General features: G+C 44.9%; 1 protein-coding gene across 3 annotated transcripts in view; it reads right to left on the reverse strand.

Annotated features, from left to right (window-relative positions):
• Positions 1-6,046: 6,046 nt before the first annotated feature.
• The window catches only part of cdk6 (cyclin dependent kinase 6), a 374,880-nt gene continuing 354,014 nt past the window's right edge, over positions 6,047-26,912 (reverse strand). For all 3 annotated transcript variants that reach the window (XM_085988509.1, XM_085988508.1, XM_085988507.1), the window contains exons 6-8: positions 21,800-21,850; positions 11,189-11,324; positions 6,047-10,802 (exon numbers count right to left, since the gene is read on the reverse strand). In XM_085988509.1, coding sequence (XP_085844635.1) covers positions 10,656-10,802; positions 11,189-11,324; positions 21,800-21,850 — 334 coding nt within the window. In that variant the 3' untranslated portion in view covers positions 6,047-10,655. The remainder of the gene's footprint in view (positions 10,803-11,188; positions 11,325-21,799; positions 21,851-26,912) is intronic.

Raw genomic sequence — 26,912 nt, forward strand, 5'->3', positions numbered from 1 at the left:
CGCACACGAGTTCTACTGCAGAGGACTCAGTTAAGCACTTTGATGGGGCTGGCTACAGAAAAAGGGTGATGGGTGTGCACAATGAAATGTTTGGTGCATTGGGAAGCCTGCCAGAAAGCCTGCATGCAATGTCAAGGAGCATGGAAGAGTCCAGCACCAACTTGGCACAGGGCTTTACGCAGAGCTTGGAGCCCATCCTTTCTAGCATGTAAGTTCCATTAGCACATTTGTGGACCCAACCATGTTGCAGCATCTGATGGCCGATGTCTCAGCTTCCATTGCAGCACAAGCAGCAGACTGCTGCCATCGTGGCTGTGGATTACAGTATTCAAAGAGGCTTTCAAGGTGTCACAGCAATCTGTCCTTCAATAGATTACTGGATTGCCAAGGTGTCACCCCAGGGGAGTGGCAGTGGCTCCATGGAGTACGAACCTGCTGTCCTCTCTCAGGATGACAGCATTCGTTCTCCCACCACAGCCACTCCACCAGTGCTCTTGCTCATACTCCAAGGCCATCTGCAGTTTCCTCCAGTGAAAGTCAGCAGTCTTCCACCAACCATGCTGCAGCCACTGGGGTAGCACTGCGTAGGAGCACTAGGACAAGCAAAGGCACATAGAAGACAGGCACGAAGGGAATGCAAAAGGGTGATTAGTTTACGTTTGTATGCAATATGACATGCTTTGATTTATAAATTTGGTTTTGAACATTTATTTTGTGGACGCTTTTATTTTTGCATTGTGTCCAAGCGGACGCTGTGATGGTCAGTGACAGAGGGAAGGTAAGGTGTGGGACTATTGATGAATGGAGAATTAGGGTTGTAGTTACTGGTATCGCATTTGGATGAATTCTTCACAGATAGCCCAGGCAGAAAGGGGCTGTCTAGGTTGCCTCCACCCTACTTCCTCCTCCTCAGCTGCTCGCTGCATAGCGGGTGACAAGGGCTGTGCCCTCACAATGGTGAATTTGTATAGCATGCAGCAGGCCACCACGAATCTCGACATCCACTCTGCCGAGTACTGCAGGGCTTTTCCAGAGGGGTCTAGACAGCGGAAGTGTTGTTTCAGCATGCAATGTGGCAGCATGGCTTTCATTGTATGCATGCTGCGCAGGTGTACGTGGGTTGCGCATCAGAGTCATCAGCCATGTCATCAGCAGATAGCCGTTGTCGCCCAGTAGCCATACTTTTGTTTGCCGTGGTGGCTGAAATGCAGCTGGCATAGCAGACTGCTGCAGAATGAAGGCATCATGACTGCTGCCAGGATTACGGGCATTGACCTGTATGATTTGCTGCCTATGGTCGCACACCGGCTGGATGCTGAGGGAGTGGAATCCCTTTCGGCTCCGGTATATGGTAAAGTTGACATACGGTTCCCACAAAGCGATATGCGTACAGTCAATGGTACCCTGTACCATGGGAAGCCTTCAATCCTAGCGAAGTCGTGTGCTTGCTCTGCCTGCTGGTCTCTGGCAAGAGAGAATGAAATGTAGTCAGCTCTCTTTGAATAGAGAGCCTCAGTGACATCCTTTACGTAACAATGGACGGCAAACTGCGAGATGTTGCAAATATCTCCAGCTCCAGCCTGGAAGGAGTCAGGCGCATAAAAGTTCATCGCCACCGTGACCTTCACAACCACTGGTAATGCGATCCTTGCCCTGCTCTGAGGATGCAGTTGTGGCTGCAGCAGCTGGCAGATTTCAGAGATAGACATCTCACGCATTGTTCCTCACTGAGGTTCAGGTAGGAGAATTGCTCCCTGAACATCCTGGGTGGATATGGCCTCCTGCTGAGAGCCCTTCGCCCCCTCCTCCTCCCCCCTCTTCCAGCAGCTTGTCCTGCTCTGCATGGCCCCCGTTCATTCTCCAAGTCATGCTGTATTTCAAAGGGAATTCCTACTAGTGCACCCTGATGTGCCTCAATAAATCCGAGACTCGATGTTAGCGAAACAAAACAAGGCTTTTATTGACTTAGAAGGTAACACACAGGAGAGAGGTATCTTCCATCCAGAGCTCTGCCGTACTGGATGTGCTGCAGGCTGGGCCAGCTTACATAGGGGCCAGGTATGGGTGGAGCCCTACACATAGTACAATACAATGGGCCAGGTATGGGCGGAGCCCTACACATAGTACAATACAATGGTGAGGAAACGGAACAGAGGTAAGGGAAATGAAACTGAAACCAACCACAGTCACAGGCAGTGATGAATGGAATATTTCATCACATTCACCCCTTCTATAGATTTAGTCTGTTCGGGGGTTTGATAGTCCTCTGCGACCGACGTGGCTGTTGTGGAGCCGCGGGTGTCGGCTGAGTGTCCCCGGTGGCCTCCTGGGTCTCTGCCGGGGGTGCCGCCAGGGTTGTTGAAGGGGTAGTTGGTGGGGGTGCCGTTGGTCGATGTTCTTCCGGGGGTGATGAAAGAGTAGTGGGTGGGTAAGAGTTGCTGTGATCGTTGTTGCTGCTATTGTCGTGGTTGTTGTCGTTACCGGCTGGGGCGACGTCTTTTATGGACACGATGTCCTCCCTTCCATCGGCGTGCCGGACATACGCGTATTGGGGGTTGGCGTGGAGTAGGTGCACTGGCTCCACGAGAGGGTCCATCTTGTGGCCCCTCACATGCCTTCGCACGAATACCGGACCTGGGGTGGAGAGCCATGATGGCATGGATACGCCTGAGGTGGATTTCCGGGGAAAGACAAACATTCGTTCATGAGGCGTGGCATTAGTGGCAGTACACAATAGCGACCGTATCGAATGGAGCGCATCTGGGAGGACTTCCTGCCAGCGGGAGATAGGGAGGCCCTTGGTCCTTAGAGCTAGAGTGACTGCTTTCCATACTGTCCCGTTCTCTCGCTCCACTTGACCGTTACCCCGGGGGTTGTAGCTGGTGGCACGGCTCGTGGCGATCCCCCTGGACAGCATGTACTGGCGTAGCTCTTCACTCATGAAGGACGCCCCCCTATCCGTATGGATGTAGCTCGGCATACCGAACAGGTAGAACAGGCTGTTGAGGCATTTAATGACCGTGGCGCTGGTCATGTCTGGGCAGGGGAAGGCGAATGGGAACCGGGAGTATTCGTCCACAATGTTCAGGAAGTAAACATTGTGGTCGACGGACGGGAGGGGGCCCTTGAAATCTAAGCTGAGCCGCTCAAAGGGCCGTGTAGCTTTGATTAAGTGGGCCCTATCTGGGCGGTAGAACCGAGGCTTGCACTCAGCGCAAGTGCGGCAGTTCCTGGTCAGAGACCGAACTTCCTCAATCGAGTAGGGTAAGTTGCGGGACTTTATGAAGTGGAACAGCCGCGTGACCCCTGGGTGGCAGAGGTCGTTGTGGAGGGTCTGTAGCCGATCCCCGGTGGCGCTGGCACACATCCCTCGTGAGAGGGCGTCAGGGGATTCGTTAAGGGCCCCTGGCCGGTAAATGATGTCATACTCGAAGGTGGAGAGCTCGATCCGCCACCTAAGAATCTTATCATTTTTGATCTTCCCCCTCTGTTTATTATTGAACATAAACGCTACCGACCGCTGGTCGGTAAGTAGGGTGAAGCATTTGCTGGCTAGGTAGTGGCGCCAGTGGCGCACTGCCTCCACGATGGCTTGGGCCTCCTTTTCCACGGAGGAGTGTCTGATCTCGGGCCCTTGGAGGGTCCTCGAGAAGAAAGCTACGGGCCGCCCCGCCTGGTTGAGGGTGGCCACCAAGGCAAAGTCAGACGCATCACTTTCCACTTGAAATGGAGTGTTCTCGTCCACTGCCTGTAGCGTGGCCCGCTCAATATCCTGCTTAATGCTTTTGAAGGCGGCGTGGGCCTCAGCAGAGAGCGGAAAAGAGGATGCTTTCAAGAGGGGGCGGGCTTTGTCGGAGTAGTTGGGGACCCATTGGGAATAATAAGAAAATAACCCCAGGCACCTTTTCAGGGCTTTGGGAGTGTTGGGCAGGGGCAGCTCCCGTAGGGGGCGCAATCGGTCGGGGTCTGGCCCGATTTCCCCATTCTCCACCACGCTGCCTAGTATGCAGAGGGGCGTGGTGTTGAAAACGCACTTGTCCTCGTTGTAGGTGAGGTTGAGTTTTTGTGCGGTTTTCAGGAGCCTCTTGAGGTTCGAGTCGTGATCCTGCTGGTTGTGACCGCAGATGGTGACGTTGTCGAGGTAGGGGAAGGTTGCCTGCAAGTGGTGGTCATCGACCATGCGGTCCATCTCCCTCTGGAAGACCGAGACCCCATTCGTCACCCCAAAGGGGACTCTGAGGAATTGGTAGAGGCGTCCGTTCGCCTCGAAGGCGGTGTACGGGCGGTCCTCTGGTCTGATAGGGAGCTGGTGGTACGCTGACTTGAGGTCGATGGTGGAGAACACCTGGTATTGGGCGATTTGGTTCACCATTTCTGATATGCGGGGTAGCGGGTAGGCGTCTAGTTGGGTGTACCTGTTGATCGTTTGGCTATAGTCGATCACCATCCGTTTCTTCTCGCTACCCCTTACCACTACCACTTGGGCGCACCACGGGCTGTTGCTGCGTTCAATAATGCGCTCTTTCAGGAGCCTGTCTGCCTCGGTCGCGATAAACCGCCTGTCCTCCCAGCTGTACCTCCTGCTTTTGGTCGCTATTGGCCGGCAGTTAGGGGTAAGGTTCGCGAATAGCGAAGGCGGCTTTACCTTCAGGGTAGCCAGACCGCACACTGTGAGGGGCGGCTGGGACCCACCGTACTTGAGCGTGATGCTTTGGTGGTTGCACTGGAAATCCAGGCCCAAGATCACGCTCGCACATAGATTCTTCATGATTAATACTTTAAAATTATCGTATACAGTTCCGTTAACGGACAATTGTACCGTGCAGTAACCCATAATGGTCGATGTCTGGGTTTTATCAGCCATAGAGATGGTACCCCGAGTAGGGACCACCTTTAGGGAGAGTTGTTGTGCCAGTTCAGGGTGGATAAAACTCTCCGTGCTTCCACTGTCAATTAAACATTTAACCCCGCACCCGTTTACCTCGATGTCCACCATTGATTTGGATAGCGGGTGTGGCCTGGTCTGGTCCACTGTGACCGACGCCACTGTAGGGCCCTGATCGAAACAAGATGGCGTCCACGCTGTCTGCTCATAAGATGGCGGACCCCACGAGGTCGGGCAAGATGGCGTCCAAGATGGCCGCTCCCACGGCGCACACGCGGCGGTGGCGGGTTTTCTGGCAGGGTTCCCTCTGCACACCTTCCCGAAGTGCCCCTTCTTACCGCACTTAAAGCAGGTGGTGCCTTTCGCCGGGCACAGGTTTCTGGTGTGCTTCGGCTGCCCGCAGAAGTAGCAGTTGGGTCCCCGACGCGTCGCGGCTGTCGTAGGGCTTCTGGGGGGAGAGCGGGGCCCCGACGGTGTCGGGCTGCCGGGCGGGGAAGATGCCTTCCAAGATGGCGGCGCCCTTGGTGCACACGGAGCGGCGTGGACTGCGCAGGCTGAAGAGTAGGCGTCCGAGTTTCTCTGGGCCACATCCAGGGATCGCGCTGTGTCCGCAGCCTGTTTCAGGTCCAATCCCGTTTTTTCCAGCAGTCTCTGCCGGATGTAAGTGGAGCTGAGGCCTGTGATAACGGCATCGCGAACAAGCTCGTCAGTGTACACTGCGGCTTTTACATCTTGGCACTTGCAGTCTTTGCCAAGCGTTTTCAGGGTGCCTAGGAACTCCTCCACCGATTCCCCAGGTCGCTGTGCGCGAGTAGCGAGCAGATGCCTAGCATACACCTCATTCGTAGGCTGCTGGTAATGCGCCTTTAAGATGTCACAGGTGGCCGGGTACGTGTCGGCGCCTTGGATGAGGGGGTAAACCCGGTGGCTTACCCAATTCCGCAGAATTCCGAGTTTCATACTCGCAGCGTCCGTAGCGCCTTTGACGGCTGCGGAATTGTCCAGGAAGAATTCCATACACATAAACCAGTGTCCGAAGCGTGCCGATGCGTCCGAAGCATGCTGGTCCAAATCCAAACGTTCGGGTTTCAAGAGTTGATCCATTGTGTTGAAAATTAAGTCAATAAAATTGATGTACCTCAATAAATCCGAGACTCGATGTTAGCGAAACAAAACAAGGCTTTTATTGACTTAGAAGGTAACACACAGGAGAGAGGTATCTTCCATCCAGAGCTCTGCCGTACTGGATGTGCTGCAGGCTGGGCCAGCTTACATAGGGGCCAGGTATGGGCGGAGCCCTACACATAGTACAATACAATGGGCCAGGTATGGGCGGAGCCCTACACATAGTACAATACAATGGTGAGGAAACGGAACAGAGGTAAGGGAAATGAAACTGAAACCAACCACAGTCACAGGCAGTGATGAATGAAATATTTCATCACACACCCATGTCTGGGAGCAACTGGTTTGTGCAGAAGCCTTGAAGTCAGGAAAAGGTCCTTCAGCATCTGTCACACCACTCCCTGTAGACTTCTGCATCTTGAAGCAACTATAGACAGCACTAAACACTTGTAGAATTATACCAAGAGCCAGAAGAAATCAACCAGCAACTAACCTGTAAGTAGTTGATGATCCCTTTAAATATTGCTGGTCGGGGGAGGGGGTCCTTGCTGCTGCTGAACCTGTGTTCAGCTGTGCGAAGTTAAGAGAGCATTAGCAGGAGTGTTGAGCTCTAAAATGGCACCGCTGGCATCAAATCAGCCGCTGATGGACGTCATGATCTACCTGCTCTGCATACTTCTGATGAGTGTTCACTGAGCGCACGCTAATGCCTTCATCAATATGGCGTCTGGCGCGATTCGCCCCACAAGAGAGCGTGCACCGTGAACACCGTTTTGAAGCTCTAAGGGCACTTGTGGTGCCCTACAAACAGGGGCTAACAATCCCAATTTTGCTTCCAAAAGGTTTGTTAAACATTTTTACATTTAGAATGTGCTTCTTTAAATTTTTACAAATTTGATAACAAGGAACTGTGTCTTGATATTAGAACATTAATTTTTACTGTAGCTGTGACAATGTAATCTGTATTACAGTATCTCTTGACTTGCAATATTATTTGTGTATATACAGCAGTGTTTATTACATTATTTGGACAGACGTTAACTGAGACGCCACTCTAATCCACTGATTAACCTAGATTTGAAGGCAGTACAAAAAATTTCCCATATTCATGGCTGTTAAAGGCCACAAGTCGATTATGTGTGATACTCTCAGTCTTACGTATAATTAATGAGTACGCAACATAAAATACTCTCAGGGATGGACAATCAAGATCCAAATTACTATTATACAATATAACAGCTCTGGCTGGCTACAGTCTGAGCTACACAACTATGACTGGCTAGTGATATAGTTATGGCTGACCATATTGTAAAGCATATAGAATTACACAGTTATCACAATTCAGTGGTGATATTCACTGGATACACAAACATCCACTGGATGCTTTGGCATGTAAGCACTCAATGGACAGCAACCCATGAAATCCCTAACTAGACATTTTGCAGAGAAACTTGTGAATTTGAAATATAAATGAATCTACAAGAAGGAGGACTCTACCTTTCACATATACTGCAAAAAACAAGATTTTCTGGTTATGTGAGCTTTGAGACATATGGGACCTCCACAACTGTAACTAGTTTCTAGGAAATTTATTTGGAAATACAGATGACTGCATTCCAATTATTAAGCACATGATGAAAGTAGAAATATATAATATGACTTTTGTTTAGGAAAATTTTTAATCTGAGATTTTTTAAAAAGTTGGCAGTATAAAGTAGAATTTGAGGCAACAAGGATAAAACTCCTTTATATTGCTTATAGGAAACCAAACACAGTACTGTAACTGCTATGAGCACTGGACTGTTTCATTATTGTGCACCTCTTAAAAATAAAAAAAAATTAAATTAAACAGATAGCCAAGAGTACGGAAATGTCATAAGGGTATTATGTGGAGGTGGTGGGAGAGAACACAGTTTGGAGGAGCAGACTGTAGCACTGCAATATCTTACAGAAATATACAGCAACCTAACAAGCACAAGAAATACCAGTCTACACTTGCATTTTGCAATATTGCAGGTCACTTTATTCCCTTGAATGAAAATGCATCTGTAAACTAGCAGAGCTTTAAAAGCAGGAAACCATGAATTAATAGTTTAAAAAAAATGAAAGCCACAACCACTGTTCCTTCGATAAGTGATGTCCCTCGCACTTTTTGCCTTTTCTTTTGATTTTTATTATCCTCTTTTTCCTCTTTGCTGATCCAACCATCTATCTCCCTACTTTTCATGTTCATATTTCTGCTGGAGACAGTGTTTTAATCATAGCACAACGGTACTGTAATGATTTTAGTTAAAAACTATTATGATTCAAATGAAAACGAAAAGCCACTTGAACATAATAGGGAGGAAGACCCTTGCTAGAAATCCACCTCACCCATTTCAGAAAATATAGCCTTAGGGCTCTCTTGAAGGATAAAAATATTATCTAAAAGCACCGTAGTCAGATAGTTGCTGAGCTATGGTATTACATAGGTACATTTCTTCAAACTCCATTAATTCACCTAAAATTGACGTTAGAAAGTTTATAACTTCAGTTTAAGAAAAATGTCTTGTTAAAATAGTTAAAATTATCCCCTTTATTTCGTGTAGTTTCTTTTGCAATATTTACATATTGAGTTGGTGAGTAATATTCATTTGTACTGACATGAGCCTGAACACATATTCATAGCTTAGTTATAGAGGTTGGAGGTGTACCTCAACACCGAACTCCATCCTAACACATATTCTAATCAGTATTTTTATCTGTTTGCTTTTCATCAGTCACTAAAACACCATAACTAGTTATACAACTTGTTTTATATAGAAGTCCCTTGCAAGATTATGTTACTTCACCATGTTAAACCCTCTTTATTCGTAATAGATCATCAAAGTCAATTTACCTTTCTCACCATCTTTTGGTCTTTGTAAACTGCAGTTTCAATATGTAATGAATGCTACTTATTCCCTTCCACCTTTTCACTTACACCGTTTATTCATTAGGAAGGCCATCCATCACTGATACCTTACTAACGTCTGTCTGTCTTCAAGGCAAATACAAATATTAGCTACTAGAGGGAACCAATAATTTCTTAATCTGCTTTAACTCATCCAGATTTATATCCAAAATACAAGCACTTCATGATTACAAATCTATAATATTATCGGAGTCATCTGAAGTAGATGGTTTTCCACTTTAGCACAATCGCTACAGTACTGTTTGTAAGGAAGATACTAATAAGCATTGGACTACATAATTTCATCAGTGCCATATCACACTGCAATGATTCAACTATGATGGGGTATTTATCCACTCATCTGTTTCATTACAGTTTGGCTAGGGATGCCACTCCATCCAGTTTGCCCCGGACAGTCTGCTTTATCAGTGGAATTTCTGGCAATTTCCAAAAGGTAAACTGATGTCAGAAAGTCAGATTTTTACAACAGAAATTCATTTTTTCAACTTACTCCTGTGAGTTTTTATCTGAAGGAATCAGGTATCAAGCATATTCAAGTTTGCAATGAATTTCATCAACAAAAGAGAAAATAGATCACATCACCCTAACCCTGCCCCTAAACATGACCATCCGGTTTAAGATTTGGCAAATGGTGGCAACCCTAAAATGAACAGACATGACTTCTTAATAATATATAGATTCAATGTTCTGCAAGCACTAGATATGAGGAGTGTTCCTGTAAGATTTGCAAAGCACTATGGACTGAAAAACATATGTGATCCATTCACTAGCTTCCTCACTTTGCATTTAAACATATAGATGATATGTGTTAACTTTTTGATAATTCTAAAGATATATTTTCCAAATTCTCTGTAGCACTGCTTTCTCTTTTGTTGCAGCATACTGTATATAAAAATACCATCTAGAATGAGCAACAACTTTTATAAAAGCAAAAAAGTAGTCCTGATTTTTTTAATTATTCTTTGTGTTTGCAAAATATGCAGCAGTTCTTTAAATCTCGATTTTTCTTGAAAAATCTTTTGTTCCCGCTAATGCCACAGGAACTGAGCTGTGTAAAAAGCACTTTTCAATGGGTTCTGCAACTTCTTTCCAAATCTGTTGATATTGAAGATTGTTCATACCCAAAATGTTCACAGCACCATGGACGATGGCTGAAGAAATACATTTCACTTTTTCAAGCGTATTATTCAAAGAACATTTAATAACTACATTCGTCAGTTAGGCGATTTAGTATGTATTTTGTTTTAATGTTCGAATTCTGGCCTTAGCAGCTGGACAAAAAACTCTGGCGGGTTTGGCAGTGACTGTATTCCATGTTCCAAATACTTCACATTTGCAGCATTCCACATTCAGGTAACAAGATTCGCAGCATTTGTGAATTGACAGCAGCTGATCGAGTCCAGAATTTTCCTGGGGGTGGGGTGGGGGGGGAGGCGGGGAAAGTTGCAACAGTTTTTGCATTGTTTCAATAACAGTAAACCTCCACTGGGGCATTAAATCAAGAAAGCACAAGTAGGACACATGTTTCAAAAGCAGCATATGGATGAGATTGTGTCGCATTGTAAAATACTTGATTTGTCAAGTAATCTTTTCAAGAATATGAAGTCTGACCAAGAATTCAATGCTTGACAAATAAAAACACACTAAAAAAATATCAGCACATCACGCAGGCATGTCCACTCCTGGTAGATGTTAAGCTGTGTTCTCCTCAGAAGAAGACTGGTTTGGAGATAGACACAAGTTCTGATTCTCAGTGTATTTCTCATGGTCCATAAAATATTGGTGGGACAGTGCACTGAAAGCAGATATTCTCTTTTCTGGGTTGAAGGTTAGAAATTTCTGTTAAAAAAATAACCGGCAGATTAGAAATAAAATTCCAAGTTAAAATTAGCTGAAGATTCGCTAAAGACAGGCTTTCGCCAAACCTCCTGTAAAATTACAGCAGCAGAGTGACAGCAGCTACAAGGAAGCTCCCAGCCATAATATTTCATCACAGACATAGGAATGCAGAACTTCTAATAATATGAAATATACACAGATAAGGAATATTATATCTAAATTTATAGGTATATGAAGTTTGAAAGAAGTAATAATTCTTATATTTTGGTAAATTTTCAAAAAATAAGTCACGTTGATTCTGCATTTTTCAGTTACAGTATAAAGATTGGATTTTCCCACAAAAGGAAATTAGTCTCTAAATGAAGAATATATTAATGCAGGCATACCAGCAGCAGGTCTTTCCCTGGTTCACTTATCTCTGGTACTAAGTCCTGTATGGGTTCTGGAGATCTTGTAGAAAATGCATCTCTTGGCAGGGCCACATCACGAGGCCAGTCATCCTCACTTGGAAGACCAAGTACACTGTGTAAAAGGACAGAACTTTAACTCAGGAACAAAATGAATTTGAGAACAAAACCACATTCATAATAACGTGCTTGTGTGAAGTTGTGTTTTATAATGGGACATATTTAACTCTATATTCCCTTCCGCTATTTTACAATTTGTGTTTTGCCATGTAACGTGTCACCATCCTCCGCCAGCTTCACGACGATATGCAAGCTGTGATCCTGACCAACGGTGCCACCACAGACCCAATTCACGTACGGACCGGGGTCAAGCAAGGCTGTGTCATCGCACCAACGCTCTTCTCAATCTTCCTGGCTGCAATGCTCCATCTCACCCTCAGTAAGCTCCCTGCTGGAGTGGAGCTAATCTACAGAACAAACAGGAAACTGTTCAACCTCCGTCGCCTCCAGTCCAGATCCAAGGTCGTCCCATCCTCTGTCATCAAATTACAGTATGCAGACGACGATTGCGTCTGCGCACACTCTGAGGTCGAACTCCAAACCATCGTCAACACCTTCACCGAAGCATACGAGAGCGTGGGCCTTACACTAAACATCCGTAAGACCAAAGTCCTCTACCAACCTGCCCCCGCCACACAGTACTGCTCCCCAATTATCAAAATCCATGATGAGGCCTTGGACAACGTGGACCACTTTCCATACCTCGAGAGCCTACTGTCAACAAAGGCAGACGTCGATGACAAAGCCCAACACCGCCTTCAGTGTGCCAGTGCAGCCTTCGGTCGCCTGAGAAAGAGAGTGTTTGAAGACCAGGACCTCAAACCCAGCACCAAGCTCATGGTTTGCAGAGCAGCAGTGATACCCGCCCTGCTGTATGCCTCAGAGACATGGACCATGTACAGCAGGCACCTCAAAGCACTGGAGAGGTACCACCAACGCTGCCTCTGCAAGATCCTGCAAATCCATTAGCAGGATAGGCGCACAACGTCAGTGTTCTCACTCAGGCCAACATCCCCAGCATCGAAGCTTTGACCACGCTCAATCAGTTCCGATGGATGGGCCACATCGTCCGCATGCCCAATACGAGACTCCCAAAACAAGCGCTCTACTCGGAGCTCCGACACGGCAAGAGAGCCCCAGGTGGGCAGAGGAAACACTTCAAGGACACCCTCAAAGCCTCCTTGAAAAAGTGCAACATCCCCACCGACACCTGGGAATCCCTGGCCCAAGACCGCACAAAGTGGAGGAGAAGCATCCGGGAAGACGCCAAGCACCTCAAGTCTCTTCGCCAGGATCAAGCGGAAGCCAAGCGTAAACAGCGGAAGGCGCGCATGTCAACCCAAGCACCCCACCCACCCGCCCCTTCAACCACCGTCTGCCCCCCACCTGTGGCAGAGACTGTAGGTCCCGCATTGGACTAATTAGTCACCTGCAAATTCATTTTTAGTGTGGAAGCAAGTCATCCTCAGTTCCGAGGGACTGCCTAAGAGGAAGAAGAACGTGTGTCACTCCACAGCCAAGAGAGTGGACAGGCTGTTTTCTGTCAGATATCTATCAATACCACTCTGTATTTTATCTTTTCGGAGGTGCATTTAAGTGGCGTGGGTAACTTCCTTTTTGAACTTCCCTCCCTTACTGTGAGAAGTGCCCGGTCATCATCTCGGTGGCAGACCTGAAGTCGGCTACACACCATAGGGGTTTTCTTTTGATGAAAAGCTGTGTTTTTCTCTGTAACTAGCAACCTGCTAACAAAATACAGTCTCAGAAATCACAGGTTTCAAAGCTGCGGGTTCCTGTGACTTTGGAAGCGGTTTGCTTATCATTGAGAAAAAATGGCTGTCCCAATTTTTTAATATATTCACCTCCAATGTGGTGAATTGTGGGTGTGAACTATTTCATGCTATCACTTACAGCAGTCTTAAGGAGCAATGAGAATGTAGTGGGATGTAAATGAATAGAGGAAGTCTGATTGATGAATACAATTATTAATGTTCAAATAACTATACTGTCGCTACTTTTACTTCTTTTGTTAGTTTCCTCAAAGTCACTAGGATCTGAGGCAGCTCAGTTGTATCAGAGGCCCAACTGTAGAAGGGCAGCTTTGGTAACATTGTTTGTGCAGTAATTATTTTAATAGCTTAACATTTTCACATTATTACCTTAAGGCTAAGGGGATCAAGGGATACGGGGAGAAAGCAGGGACAGGGTACTGAATTTGGATGATCAGCCATGATCTCACTGAATGGCGGAGCAGGCTCGAGGGGCCGAATGGCCTACTCCTGCTCCTATCTTCTATGTTTCTATGTTACCTCTGAATACTCAGAGCTGTCTCAGACAAGACTGCCTAGGTGGACAAGTCAATTGTTTCGCAGTCAAAACTATGAATGCCTGTATTACTAATGAGAAGACAGGAAAAGAATGGTCAAGTCCAATCAAATTACATTTAGTTGTATCTGCAACATTTAGATGTGCCACTGGAGGGCAGTATGTTTCCCTTTTGTTGAACTGCAGGAAAGTGAATGTAAATTGCCCAAAGCCATTGAAAAAGTGACATTTCTGTCATTAACTATACTAGAATAATAAATTATTGAAATAATCCTATATGAGGATGAACTTGCCCTTTATGAAAGCATAAGCAATGCTTGGTGAAAAGTTCACCTGGAAATTCTTCTGATCTGGAGGCGTAGTTCCAGAGCTTTCTGGGTGGGCAGTGGAGGAATTAGGGGCAAATCTTGGATACTTATTTGTCCATCTGAAATTCTGACAGTGGTGGTCACTTCCTGTGTCAACACGCTGCTCTGTGCGGATGTCATGGTGGAGGTGGAACTGGCAGGATTACGTCACCCCCACCCCCCGCCTTGTGCCTGCCTCCTTTGCTTTCCACACTAAATACGTCTATCTGACACAGGCATGCAGAACATGCTAGGATCAGATCCTGCTGGAAGTGGGGCTTCCAGTTTTGTGAAACGCCAGTTACCTAATGACAATTTCAAAAATTACCTTTCTTCTAGCACAGTGGCCCACTTATACTGCAATAGGGTGTCGCAGTGATATGTCCCCCTCCTATTGAGGCAGGCTCCTTGGTTCCCGTGCAAATTACCATGACCCTGAGATTTTAGATGGGTTCATGGATGATTTTATTGGCCGGGCAGAAGTTCTACTCCAAACCTGATCTGCCCCCAGGAAGTTGCCCCAAAAGTTTATAGCCTGTTCTTTCTATGATTCCAATTTTTGTGCTGCCAAATATTGGGAGAGGTTTATGCTGCCCAATATACTGCACTCTTTGGAACATTATTGACATTGTGTGTATGACAGTACAGATGGGCAGAGTATGGGTAAACTGGCTGCACGTATTTCCATGGGATGGGGTGGCTGACAGAGCTTCTCATGTAGTACTCCAAAGCACACATATCATTTGCTGGCCTCCTGCATTGCTAGTTTATTATCTACTGATTGAGAAGTGTGGATAGGGCAGCCAGTCATTTTCAATCAACAGGAAATAGAATCGTGTTACAGGAGGCTGTCTTGAGTTTGAAATGAGACTGTAAATTACAGATCGGTATTATGCTGCTGCATTTATACTGTGCATCTGGCACTGAGCAAAAACACAGTATGGCAATAGTATTAGAATACTACAGGATAAATTTTCTGAATTTGCACTCCCTGCAAAATTTAATGGATGGAAAATCCCGGCATGGACCCCTGACCTCTGCACCAGAATTCACAACGTGCGCAGTTCTGCAGTGGCAGCACGAAGGTGTAAGATTGACTCTTGTATTTTCAAATGGAATCTTCTATGGATCAAGCTGCTCAAAAACTTCCATTACAAACCCTTTACCTACAGTGACCTATTCTCCTTCTAAGTATCTGTTTATGAATTCATGTCACCAGGCAGATGTCTTCCATTATACTGTTGAAATATATTCCACATTTAATTTTGCTGCTGCACTGCTTGTATTGATTTTATATGAATTTTATTATTCATTACTGTGATTTAGTGATGACACCTGGTGGTACACAAGATTTTCTCTGCTATCCAACTTGAGAGTATGCTTATAAAACTTGATGAAAATATATAAAGGTAGAGGTTGGAGATAGAGCTAAAACACTGTAGCGCTGATTCTCCAAACTACAATCCATTTAGGCATAGCCTTGTTGGGATAGTGGGATCAGTGAATTCATCCTTTTATCATTTAAAAAAATAAATAGTTGTTCCAATTAAGCAAATGTTGAAGGGACACAGTCTTCGTGATAAAGTGTTTGAATCCCTCCAATCAGGTTTCCGCCTCTGCCACAGTACCGAAACGGCTCTCATCAAAGTCACAAATGACATCCTTTGTGACTGTGACAAAGGTAAACTATCCCTTCTCGTCCTTTTTGACTTGGCTGCAGCCTTTGACACGGTTGACCACACCATCCTTCTCCACTGTCGTCCAGCTGGGTGGGACTGCACTCGCCTGTTTCCATTCTTATCTATCTAATCGTAAACAGAGAATCACCTGCAATGGCTTCTCTTCCCGCTCCTGCATCGTTACCTCTGGTGTCCCCCAAGGATCTATCCTTGGCCCCCTCCTATTTCTCATCTACATGTTGCCCCTTGGTGACATCATCCGAACACACAGTGTCAGTTTCCACATGAACGCTGATGACACCCAGCTCTACCTCACCACCGTTTCTCTCGACCCCTTCGTGGTCTCTAAATTGTCAGACTGCTTGTCCAACATCCAGTTCTGGATGAGCAGAAATTTTCTCCAATAAAATATTGGGAAGACCGAAGCCATTGTTTTCGGTCCCTGCCACAAACTCCGCTCCCTAATCACTGACTCTATCCTTCTCCTTAACATCTGTCTGAGGCTGAACCACACTGTTCGCAGCCTTGGTGTCATATTTGGCCCAGAGGTGCACTTCCGACCACATATTCGCAGCATAACTAAGACTGCCTATTTCCACCTCCCTAACATTGCCCTTGCCTCAGCTCATCCGCCGCTGAAACCCTCATCCATGCCTTTGCTACCTCTAGACTTGACTATTCCAACGCACTCCTGGCTGGTCTCCCACATTCTACCCTACGTAAACTTGAGGTTATCTAAAACTCGGCTGCCCGTGTCCTAACTCGCACCAAGTCCTGTTCACCCATCACCCCTGTGCTTGCTGACCTACATTAAGCAATGCCTTGATTTCAAAATTCTCATCCTTGTTTTCAAATCCCTCCATGGCCTCACCCCTGCCCTATCTCTGTAATCTCCTTCAGCCCCACAACCCCCCGAGATACCTGTGCTCCTCTAATTCTGCCCTCTTGAGCATCCCTGGTTATAATTGCTCAACCATTGGTGGCCGTGTCTTCTGTTGCCTAGGCCCTAAGCTCTGAAATTCCCTCCCTAAATCTCTCTGCCTCTCTACCTCTCTCTCCTCCTTTGAAACGCTCCTTAAAACCTACCTCTTTGACCAAGCTTTTGATTGTCTGCCCTAATTTCTCCTTATGTGGCTCGCTGTCAAATGTTTTGTCTTGTAATACTCCTGTGAAGCGCCTTTGGACATTTTACTATGCTAAAGGTGCTACAAAAATACAAGTTGTTGTTGTTGAAATATTTCTCTGTTTATAAATAAATCTGGTGAGAGGGAGAGGAGTTCCAGCGGGAATGGCGACCGAACGGAACCAATTTTGTGGTCAGCGGCGAACGAACGGTGCTTGCCGTTCATTACACTTACACACAGATTTTCTGTGGGCTTTTGCACCGCGAGTTGCGGTAATTAGAGTCAAAACAGTGTGGCGCCCTCTACAGGGGATCTGGGACCTATGTGAACAGCAAAGCAACGGTGTGGCTCCTCAACCAATCAGATTGATGAATCCTTTCTGAGGCACAGGGAGTGTAAGTTAGAATATTTAATTCAAATGCCAAATCATGTACAGAAAGTGAAATAAAGAGATTGAAAGAAAGATAAGGTTAACAGAGAGAGATAAAAGAGGCAGAAATAAAAAGTAAAAAAAAATGTTTATTTTAATTTTTTTAAATTTCCAACAATAATTAAAATCTGAAGGAATGAGATTCCACACTGCTAAAAGTAAATTTTCAGTGCCAGGGAGGCTGTTTGTAAGTAATTAAGACTCATCACGCTGTTAAAAATTCACTTACACTTGAATGGACAAGCCCTAGCATTTTCTGGCGTGTTTAGCAGGTATACAGTGGGTAAGTATCGCAACTTCACGCCACTCATGCACTTGAATGCCGAGTCTCTTGGCGAGATAATGTTATAGTGAAGCTTCTGGAGTAGCAGGGCAACTTGGACAGCAACTTCCTGATTTCCGTGTTTAACTGCGCCTGTGCGGATGCCAGAAGCTGTTCTCCGATTTACTCCTTAATAACAGTGAGCGCTGATAGCATCACTGTTATTCTTACCGCACGGTGGCATAGTGGTTAGCAATTTTGCCTCACAGCGCCAGAGACCCGGGTTCGAATCTGGCCTTGGGTGACTGTCTGTGTGGAGTTTGCACATTCTCCCCGTGTTTGCGTGGGTTTCCTCCGGGTGCTCCGGTTTCCTCCCACGGTCCAAAGATGTGCGGGTTAGGTTGATTGGCTATGATAAATTGACCCTTAGTGTTAGGGGGATTAAATACGTGGGGTTACGGGGATAGGGTGGGATATGTGTTGGTGTAGGGGTTACGGGGATTGGGTGGGATATGTGTCGGTGCAGGCTCGATGGGCCGAAATGGCCTCTATCTGCACTGTGGGGTTTCTGTGATTCTGTGAAACTCCGGGCCATAGTGCAATGGCATAAATTACGTTAAGGTGTCACTTTCATCTGATGACACTGCAATTAAAATGATGTACAGCCCCTCTGACTCGTCACCTACATTAGAAATAAGATTCAGGAGAAGCATAAACAGAGCAGGGGCAGCAGAGAGCATACCAAAAACCACCGGGAGAAAAATTGAAGAAGCGATGTCACAACCAGGGTGGAACCTGAGGAATTACAGGTAAGTACTTAGGATAAGTATTTGGTGGTTAGGTTTGTTAGTTTAACTATTTAGTTTATTAGTTAGTGTTTTTAGTGGTTAGCGTTTTAGTGTTAGCTAAACAGTTAAATAGCCTTAAAGCTAAACAAACAATTTAAAATAAATGTTAGCTAACATGGCAGGACAGCTGGGGCCCATCGCCTACACATCCTGTGCCATGTGGGAACTCCAGAACACTTTGTGTGTCCTGTAAAACCATATATGCAGGAAGTGTCGCCAACTGCTGGAGCTTGAGCTCTGGGTTTCTAAGCTCAAGGGGCAGCTGGGGTCACGACAGTGCATACGGGAAGCTGAGAGTTTCATGGATAGCACTTTTCAGGAGGTGGCCACCCTGCAGCTACAGAGAGTTCAGGGGGAGAGAGAGTGGGAAATCACCAGGCAGGCTAGGAGGAAAAGGAAGGTAGTGCAGGAATCCCCTGGGGTTGAATACTAGTGAGAGTGATGACACCTCGAGGAAGTGCAGTCAGAAGCAAATCCACAGCACTGTGGGAGACTCGGCTACATGAGGGGTGGGGCACAAGAAAGTGTAGAAATGCAGTTGTCATAGGGGATTCAACAGGCAGGGGACTAGACAAGCATTTCTGCAATCACAGATGTGAATCCTGAATGGTGTGTTGCCTACCTGGTGCCAGGGTACAGAGGTGCTGAATTGGTACAGAACATTCTATGAGGAGATGGGGAACAGTCAGAAGTCGTGGTCCATGTTGGAACCAATGACATAGTTAGGAAAAGGGTTGAGGTCCAACAGGCAGAGTTTTGGGAGCTAGGAAAAAGATTAATGAACAGGACCTCAAAGGTGGTAATCTCTGGATTACTTCCAGCGCCATGTGCTGGTGAGGACAGAAACAGGAAGATAGTGCTGGTGAATGCGTGGCTGGAGAAGTGCATGCAAGAGGGAGGGCTTCAGATTCCTGGGGCATTGGGACCAGTTCTGGTGCAGGGAGAAACTGTACAAACCGGACAGATTGCACCTGAACAGGGCTGGGACCAATGTCCTTGCCAGGAGGTTAACTTGTGCTGTGGGAAAGGGTTTCAAATAATTTGGTAGGGGGAGAGGCATCAGGACGCAGCAGCAGAGAGGAGAGGCAAGGTGCAAAGAAAACCAGGAGGGACGAACAGCAACAGAACAAAGAATAGTGTAGAAAGAGCAGGAATTATATGGAGGAAAAAAAGCAAATCAGACAAGCATGGTGTTGGAATGCATGTGTGTCAATGCGAGGAGTGTTACAAATAATGTTGACGAGCTACAGGCGCAAGTTGCCACATGGTGTTATGATATAGTGGCTATAATGGAGACCTGGCTTAAACATGGGCAGGAATGGGAACTAAACATTCCCGGCTACAATGTATTTAGGAGGGATAGTGAAGCGGAAAATAAAATAGGGGGGGCGGGGGTTGCGGTGGCAGGATTGATCAAGGATAATATTACAGTTCTACAGAGGTACCATATACTACAGGGTTCAAAGACTGAATCTCTTTGGTTAGAGTTAAGGAACAGAAAGGGAGCTTGGTGTTTACTATAGACCCCCAAATAGTGAGAAGGAGATTGTGGAGCAAATCTGTAAGCAAATTTCTGAGAAATGCAAAAATAATAGAGCAGTAAAAGTAGGGGACTTCAATTGCCTTAATTTAGACTGGAGCAAAAACAGAGTAAAGGGCAAGGTGGATGAAGAATTCCTAAAATGTGTACAAGAGAACTTTCTTAATCAGTATGTTTCTAGCCCAAAGAGGAAGGAAGCAAGGCTGGATCTAGTTCTGGGGAATGATGTAGGGCAAATGGAGTGTGTTTCAATGGGAGAACATCTGGGTAATAGTGATCATAATATAATTAGGTTTAAAGTAGTTATGGAAAGGGACAAAGTAAAATCAATAGTAAAAATACCCAACTGGAAGAGAGACAATTTCAGGGATTTGAGAAGGGATCTAGCACAGGCGGACTGCAAACGAAGATTGGCCAAGAAAACAGTAAATGAGAAATGGCAGGCCTTCAATGTAGAGATAGTTCGGGGACAAAGAAAGCATATTCCCATAAGGAGGAAAGATGAGGCATCCAAATACTGTAGTGGGGCTGATTAGGGAAAACAAAAAGAAATCTTCTTGTGGAGGCAGAGGGCATTACTGAGGTACTGAAGGAATACTTTGCATCTGTCTTTACAAAATAAGAGGATGAAGTTAATGTCGGAGTGGAGATATTGGATAGGATAAAAACAGATAGAAAGGAGTTGCTAATTAGGTTGGCATCACTCAACGTCAACAAATCATCTGGTCCAGAGGGAAGCTAGGATGGAGATAGCAGAAGCTCTGACCACAATCTTTCAATCCTCCTTGCTTATTGGAGTGGTGCCAGAGCACTGGAGGATTGCAAGTATTACAACCCTGTTCAAAAAAGGGGAGAGGGATAAATCCGGTAACTACAGACAAATCAGTCTAATGCCAGCGGTGAGAAAATTACTAGAAACCATTGTCAAGGACAAAATTAATTCTCACTTGGAGAAGCATGGGTTAATAAAGGAGAGCCAGCATGGATTTGTTAACGGCAAATCGTGTCTGACTAACCTGATTGAGTTATTTGATGAAGTAACAGAGAGGGTTGATGTAATACTGCAGTAGATGTTGTATGTATGGACTTTCAAAAGGTATTTGATAAAGTACCTCATAACAGACTTATCCAGAAAATAGAAGCACGTGGTATAAAAGGGATGGTAAATTGGATGCAAAGTTGGCTAAGGGATAGGAGGCAGAGAGCAGGGGTGAACGGATGTTTTTCTGACTGGAGGGAAGTATGCAGTGGGGTCCTCCAGGGGTCGGTATTAGGACCATTGCTTTTCTTGTTAAATATAAATGGCCTGGACTTCGGTATAAAGAATACAATTTTGAAGTTTGCGGACGATACAAAACTTGGCAACGTAGTAAATAGTGAGAATGATAGTAGCAGACATTAGGAGGACATAAACAGACTGGTGAAATGGGCAGACACACGGCAGATGCAATTTAATGTGGATAAGTGTGAAGTGATGCACTTTGGGAGAAACAACATGGAGAGGCAGTATGATCTAAATGGTACTATTTTGAGGGGGTGATCTGACACACACTACCTGAAAGGGGAGTGGAATCAGATTTCATAGGAACTTTTTAAAGGCATTAGACATGTACTTGAAGAGGACTCATTTGCAAGGTTATGGGGAAAGAAACTGGAGTGTGGGACTAACTTGGACATCTCTATCAAAAAGCAAGGCATAGGTGTGATGGGCCAAATGCCTTCCTTCTGTGCCGTAAGATTCTATGATTTACTATGAAAGCAGCACTTTGTTATAAGATTTCAAAATGAAGATAGTGTTGTCATCATCACCTTTGACATGGATGGAAGGATTTTAAGCATCCTTATATCCTTATTCGATAAAAACTTTGAATACAACAGTCAAAAAATATATATATTCCAGAATTGCAGAATATGTTTAGTATCATTTTAATCTATAATCACCACATAAATTTAATGTAAAAGACTGATAACTTACTCAAAGATTTTTCCTAATTGATCAACATCTGAATTACCACGGAAAAGGGCACTGGAAAAATAGAAACAAATTATTAGTCAAAATGACATTCACTCTTAATTCACAGTTGTTTTGAGCTTTTAGACATAAGACTTGGCACAGATACTGGTGCATGTACTCAAACAGTTGAATGAATTTCTCCAGTTAAGTCAATAATTTATTTCTGAGTGACTAAGGACATTGCCAAACACAGTTAGCTAGGACAGCTTTGTTTGATAGTGGTGTATTACCTCTTGTGCACTTACACAAGTTAGAGATACATTTCTTACCTAGCATCCAAAAATACAGGTTTCAGATTCCATTTCAAACTGAAAATATGCAGCCTGACGACTCTAAATTGGGTATTTATGTAAAAAATTCAGAGAGGATGCTCTTTGTGATAGTCGAATTATTTTATATCAGAGCTTCCCCCGCAGACCTATGGGCTCTCTCTCAAATTTTTTTGCTTTTCTGTATTACATTTCTGCACAGCACCAGTTTTATATGTTAAGCTAAAATAAATTGCATGAAACTACAGATAGACATAAAGGGCTTGCTGTAAATGTAGCTGATCCCTCAGTTGAAGAGTAAAAACAAATGGGGGATGATGTTTAACTGTGGCCGGCTGGTATAAACAGGGCGGTAGTGACCTGAAAATGGTGTTGTGTCACTTACCGCTCTGTTTATGCTGGTATTCTGGCCATCACCAGTCATCTAGGGAGAGGTCTTTAGATGGGCGGCCGAAGAATCTGTCTGTTTCAGGCAGGAGGTCACTTTTAATAGCCAAATCGTGGTTCTATGATGTGTGCCATGCCTCTGCACCTATTTAATGTCGAGCGGCCTAACCAGTAGTTCTTAAAGGGACTGCATCAGGCTGCTCAAAAAACGGCACAAAACCATTTTTATCTTTTATTTTTGTGAGGCTAGGAGGATAAAGAATACTCCAGCCCATATGCAGCATCCCACCCCAGGAACACCCACTGCTGGCCCTGTATGCAGCAGCCCCACACTCCAAGTCCCCCTGACTGCTGCCCGGCATGGTGTAGTGGATCTAAATGGGAGACTTTCTCCATTACATTAAGAGGCAACATTTGTGAAAGAAAGGGCTTTGTCTTTCTGAGACAGCAGGCCTCAGAGTCACAACTGAGAAGCGATTTGTTCCTGTTACATATCTCCTCAGGTGCTGCAGAATAAGAGATGGGGCTGGGAAGGCATGCAGAAGCTGGGTGTTCTGTTTGAAGGACAAGCTCCAGTTGAAAGCCACGTTTCCCCTATCTAGTAGGGAATTTTCTCGGGTTCTGAAAGAAGCTTTGTAAAATGTATATGAAAGTATCACGAGCGGGGCAAATGTGGAGGTCAGAATGCATGATTCAGGATGTGGATGAATAATTGTGCTGTTGGTGAATTGGGTGCCTGGACTTCTGTGCCCGTATTCCCAAAGTGTGCTCCCGTTGCACAAAACGTCTGCGCTAGGAGTGCTAAATCATAAAATTTGCCTCCATATTCTACCATGAGTCAGAGGCTTCAGGAAAGGAAAGGAAAATTATTACTAACACATGCACAGGGTGTCTCCAGCACAGGGTGGCTCCATAAACAAACTGGATGTGGAGAACTTGACATGTAAGAATAATAATGTTTGGAAGCCAATTTGATGAGGACAAGCTAGTTGTTTGAATTACCAGTGGTAAATTATTCAACTGTGGTGCAAACTTTGTATACGCTGTTATTTCCAGCGATTATATTACTATTTTGAACAACTACCCTCAAATGAATGAAAATTGATTATTTTTGTGTTAAGATAGTTAAGCTTAGGGAACAGGCTACCTGAATAAACATAAGAAATTCCTTTTTAGAGTATTCTAAAAAAACAAAGATTTCCAGTAGACAGTGATGCCCAGTGAACTTTGGAAACAATATACAGTAGTGCTATTAATCCATGGCGGGTCACAGGCCCACAGCAGTGCATAATTCTACTAACTTCCAATACACCTAGCACTGAGCATAATTTAGTTTGGCATATACCTATTTGGCATATATAGTGCAAATGACCTACATAATGTTTCACTGCATCTCCAGGTTCTAAATTTAAACTTCCATGAAAGTTGGTATGAAAATTGGGCAAATTTGAAATTAATTATTTGAAGCTGTATGCCAGCCTTGATTTTCTTTCTTCTTTTCCCTCTGATATTTCCCATGTCTTGGCTGAAAAGAAAAGCACTTGACCAACTTCTAGAACTCCTTGACAGGGGATTCATGAACGCAGCTCATGTTAACGTTCCCTCTAGTCTCCTCCTATATGGCCTAGATGGGATCAGGAGTTCAGTATGAGGTAAATTCTGGTCATGATGCTGCACGCTTACATACGATGATGCATAAATATGTAAAGGTACTATACCACCACTTTTATTATTTCCTTTTGAAGAAGTATAGGGCAAATTCTGCAAGGCCTTGCACTGCTGGCGAGCCTTGCAAAATTTACCTCAGATCTGTCAGTGTCTTCATATCCGCATATTTTATTCTGGTAACTTTCTGTACCCACCAAGCCGAGGAATGGAATATTTTCTTTTTCCATTTTGGGCACCCCATGTCAGCTTTGAGCACTCCTAGGTTAGATAAAGATGCAGAGCAAAGCTCCCTTTACTCCAATAATGGGTCAGAAATTCGGGTCCCCACGGGTGAGTACGCGCTGGGTACTCACATGTAGGGCCAACGAAAGTGCTGGTTTCATGCATGCATTGCGCATGCGCTGGAAACCGGAACTTCCATTCCCTTGAAGGAAGGGGTTCACAGGTCGAACGCGTGCGCAGGAGAGGCAGTGCATATGCCTGGAATCCGTTTTTTTTACAGGTTTCTCCGGGAGGGTAAGTCTCCAGGAGCTACGCTTTTAAAAAGCAGTCACAAGGCCTACTTTTAACAAGGTAAGTGGTGAATTAAGTAAAATTAAAACATTTTTTCCACAGGTTTATTATTTTTAAATACTTTAAAGAAAGGTAAGTTTATTTTTAGCCCCGTTAAAAACTGTAATTAATTTTTTCAAAAATTTAAATTATTGTTTAAAATAGTTATTTTATGTAATTGATAGTTATTTTTAAAATGTGATTTAAAAAAAAATATATATTTGAAATTTTAGTTAGGTTTTGAGGCCGATCTCTATTCATAGATTTGACAGGTCTTCCTGTCAAATCTATGAATAGAGATTCCCTGCTACGATTGGCTCTCCATGGCCCATGTGATCCCAGGGGACGCTTTGAACTAACTGCGCCCCTGGGATATGCAAGCTCTGTGCGCCGGCAGCTGGAGGAGGCCCAGGATCGGAATCCCACAGAACAACGGCAGGCGCGCTAGCTAAGTGCAGGTCAGGGGCTTGCACCCGCGGGAAGCCTCCGACCCGAATTTTGGCCCAATATGCTTTAGTTCAAGTTTACATGAGCACCCGTTACTGTACAACTGTACCACTTTTTCCATTTTACACACCAGCCATCTTTCTGAGATGCCTTTTTGAGTGAGATGATAAAATGTAATACTAGTTAGCAGCAAAGTAGGGACAGTTTAAATCGATGGGCTATGCCTCTAGTGCTTTCGTTAGGACGGCCCAAAGGGACAGTTTTACAAAATCATACTCCTGGTGGGGAGTCCCACCTGCTGGCATTTGTTAAATTGGCCAGAAATTGTTTTCATGCAGGACCTTATTGCTAACCAATAGAGGAGACTTTTATCTCATTTTCTGTGCTGTATTAAAATAGTGATCGTTACTGCAATTTTGTGGCGATGTTTAGGGCAATCATAGAATTACACAGCACAGAAGGAGGCCATTCGGCCTATTATGCCTCTGCAAGCTCTCTGAAAGAGCTATCCAAAATTAGTCCCACTTCCCTGCTCTTTCCTCAAAGCCCTGCAAATGTTTCCTTTTTAAGTGTATATTCAATTCCATTTTGAAAGTCACTATTGAATCTGCTTCCACCACCCTTTCAGGCAGTGCATCATAACAGCTCGCTGCGTAAAAATATTTCTCCTCATCTCCACCCTGGTTCTTTTGCCAATTATCTTAAATCTGTGTCCTCTGGTTACCACCTCTCAGTGGAAACAATGTTTCCCTTTCTACCCCATCAAAACCCTTCATAATTCATCAAATTATCCTGGTAACTCAAATTATTATGCAAATGAGGCATAAAATCTGAATTTTTGGAAAACGACATTATTTTCCTTTGGCCTCTCAGCGAACCTGTATAGACTTCAAGCGGGATTTTCTGGCAGCCATGGTCACTTTATTCAAGAACTTAGCAGAGAAAAAATCAGCCTGGAGTTAACAGTCTATGTTATAAAGTGTAAACACTTCTGGGGATATCCAGCAAAATCCTGCCGTATCTTGAGTCCGGTTTGATCTCCTGCCTGTCCATTTTAGAGTAAATGATTTTCACTTATTAAAAACAAAGTGGCACCAGGGCAGATAGTGATTAACTACTAGTTGATCTTTTCTACCCACCCAGGTTTCTGGTCAACAATGATACAGGTTGTTTCACCCATTAACAAGCCCTTAATACACCAATATCCCTGTTTATCCCAAGTCCATTTATAGGTCCCCATCACTGTTACTTGGTGAGGAGGGATATAAACACATGTCTTGGCATAAGAAAATACAATACTGCTGGTTGAAACACAATTCAAATACTGTAGTATCATTGGGGCTGAAATTCCACATCGGGAGTACACTATAAGGGCAAGACCGTCCACTGGGTCCCAGATACACCCAGTCCGGCCTTGCGAGTGAATTCCTGCACAGCCTAGTAAGGGGTAGCGTTTACCTCTACATTTGGGAGGCTCAGGCACAGTCCTCTTTCTGTACTCCAAGGGTATGCCCACAACTGCTATTCAGCAGGCTGGTACACCCCTTCTCACTTGGGCATATAGTCTGCTGATCCTGCCTCTGACCTTCTCCTGGGCCTGGGAAACGGGAACTCCCAATGTAAGGAGATCCTGCCCATGGCCTCGTCCAATCTGTGTCAATGGCCTTATCTGGGATGGGTGGATGCTCGATCTCAAAGACCATCGGAAACTCTGGGGAAAAGCCAGGTACTGGCCTAGTTTGCGGCCCATC

Source organism: Somniosus microcephalus, chromosome 5 (assembly GCF_052327205.1).
Source record: "Somniosus microcephalus isolate GS21.2 chromosome 5, FLI_Smic_1.0, whole genome shotgun sequence".
Lineage (NCBI taxonomy): Eukaryota > Metazoa > Chordata > Chondrichthyes > Squaliformes > Somniosidae > Somniosus > Somniosus microcephalus.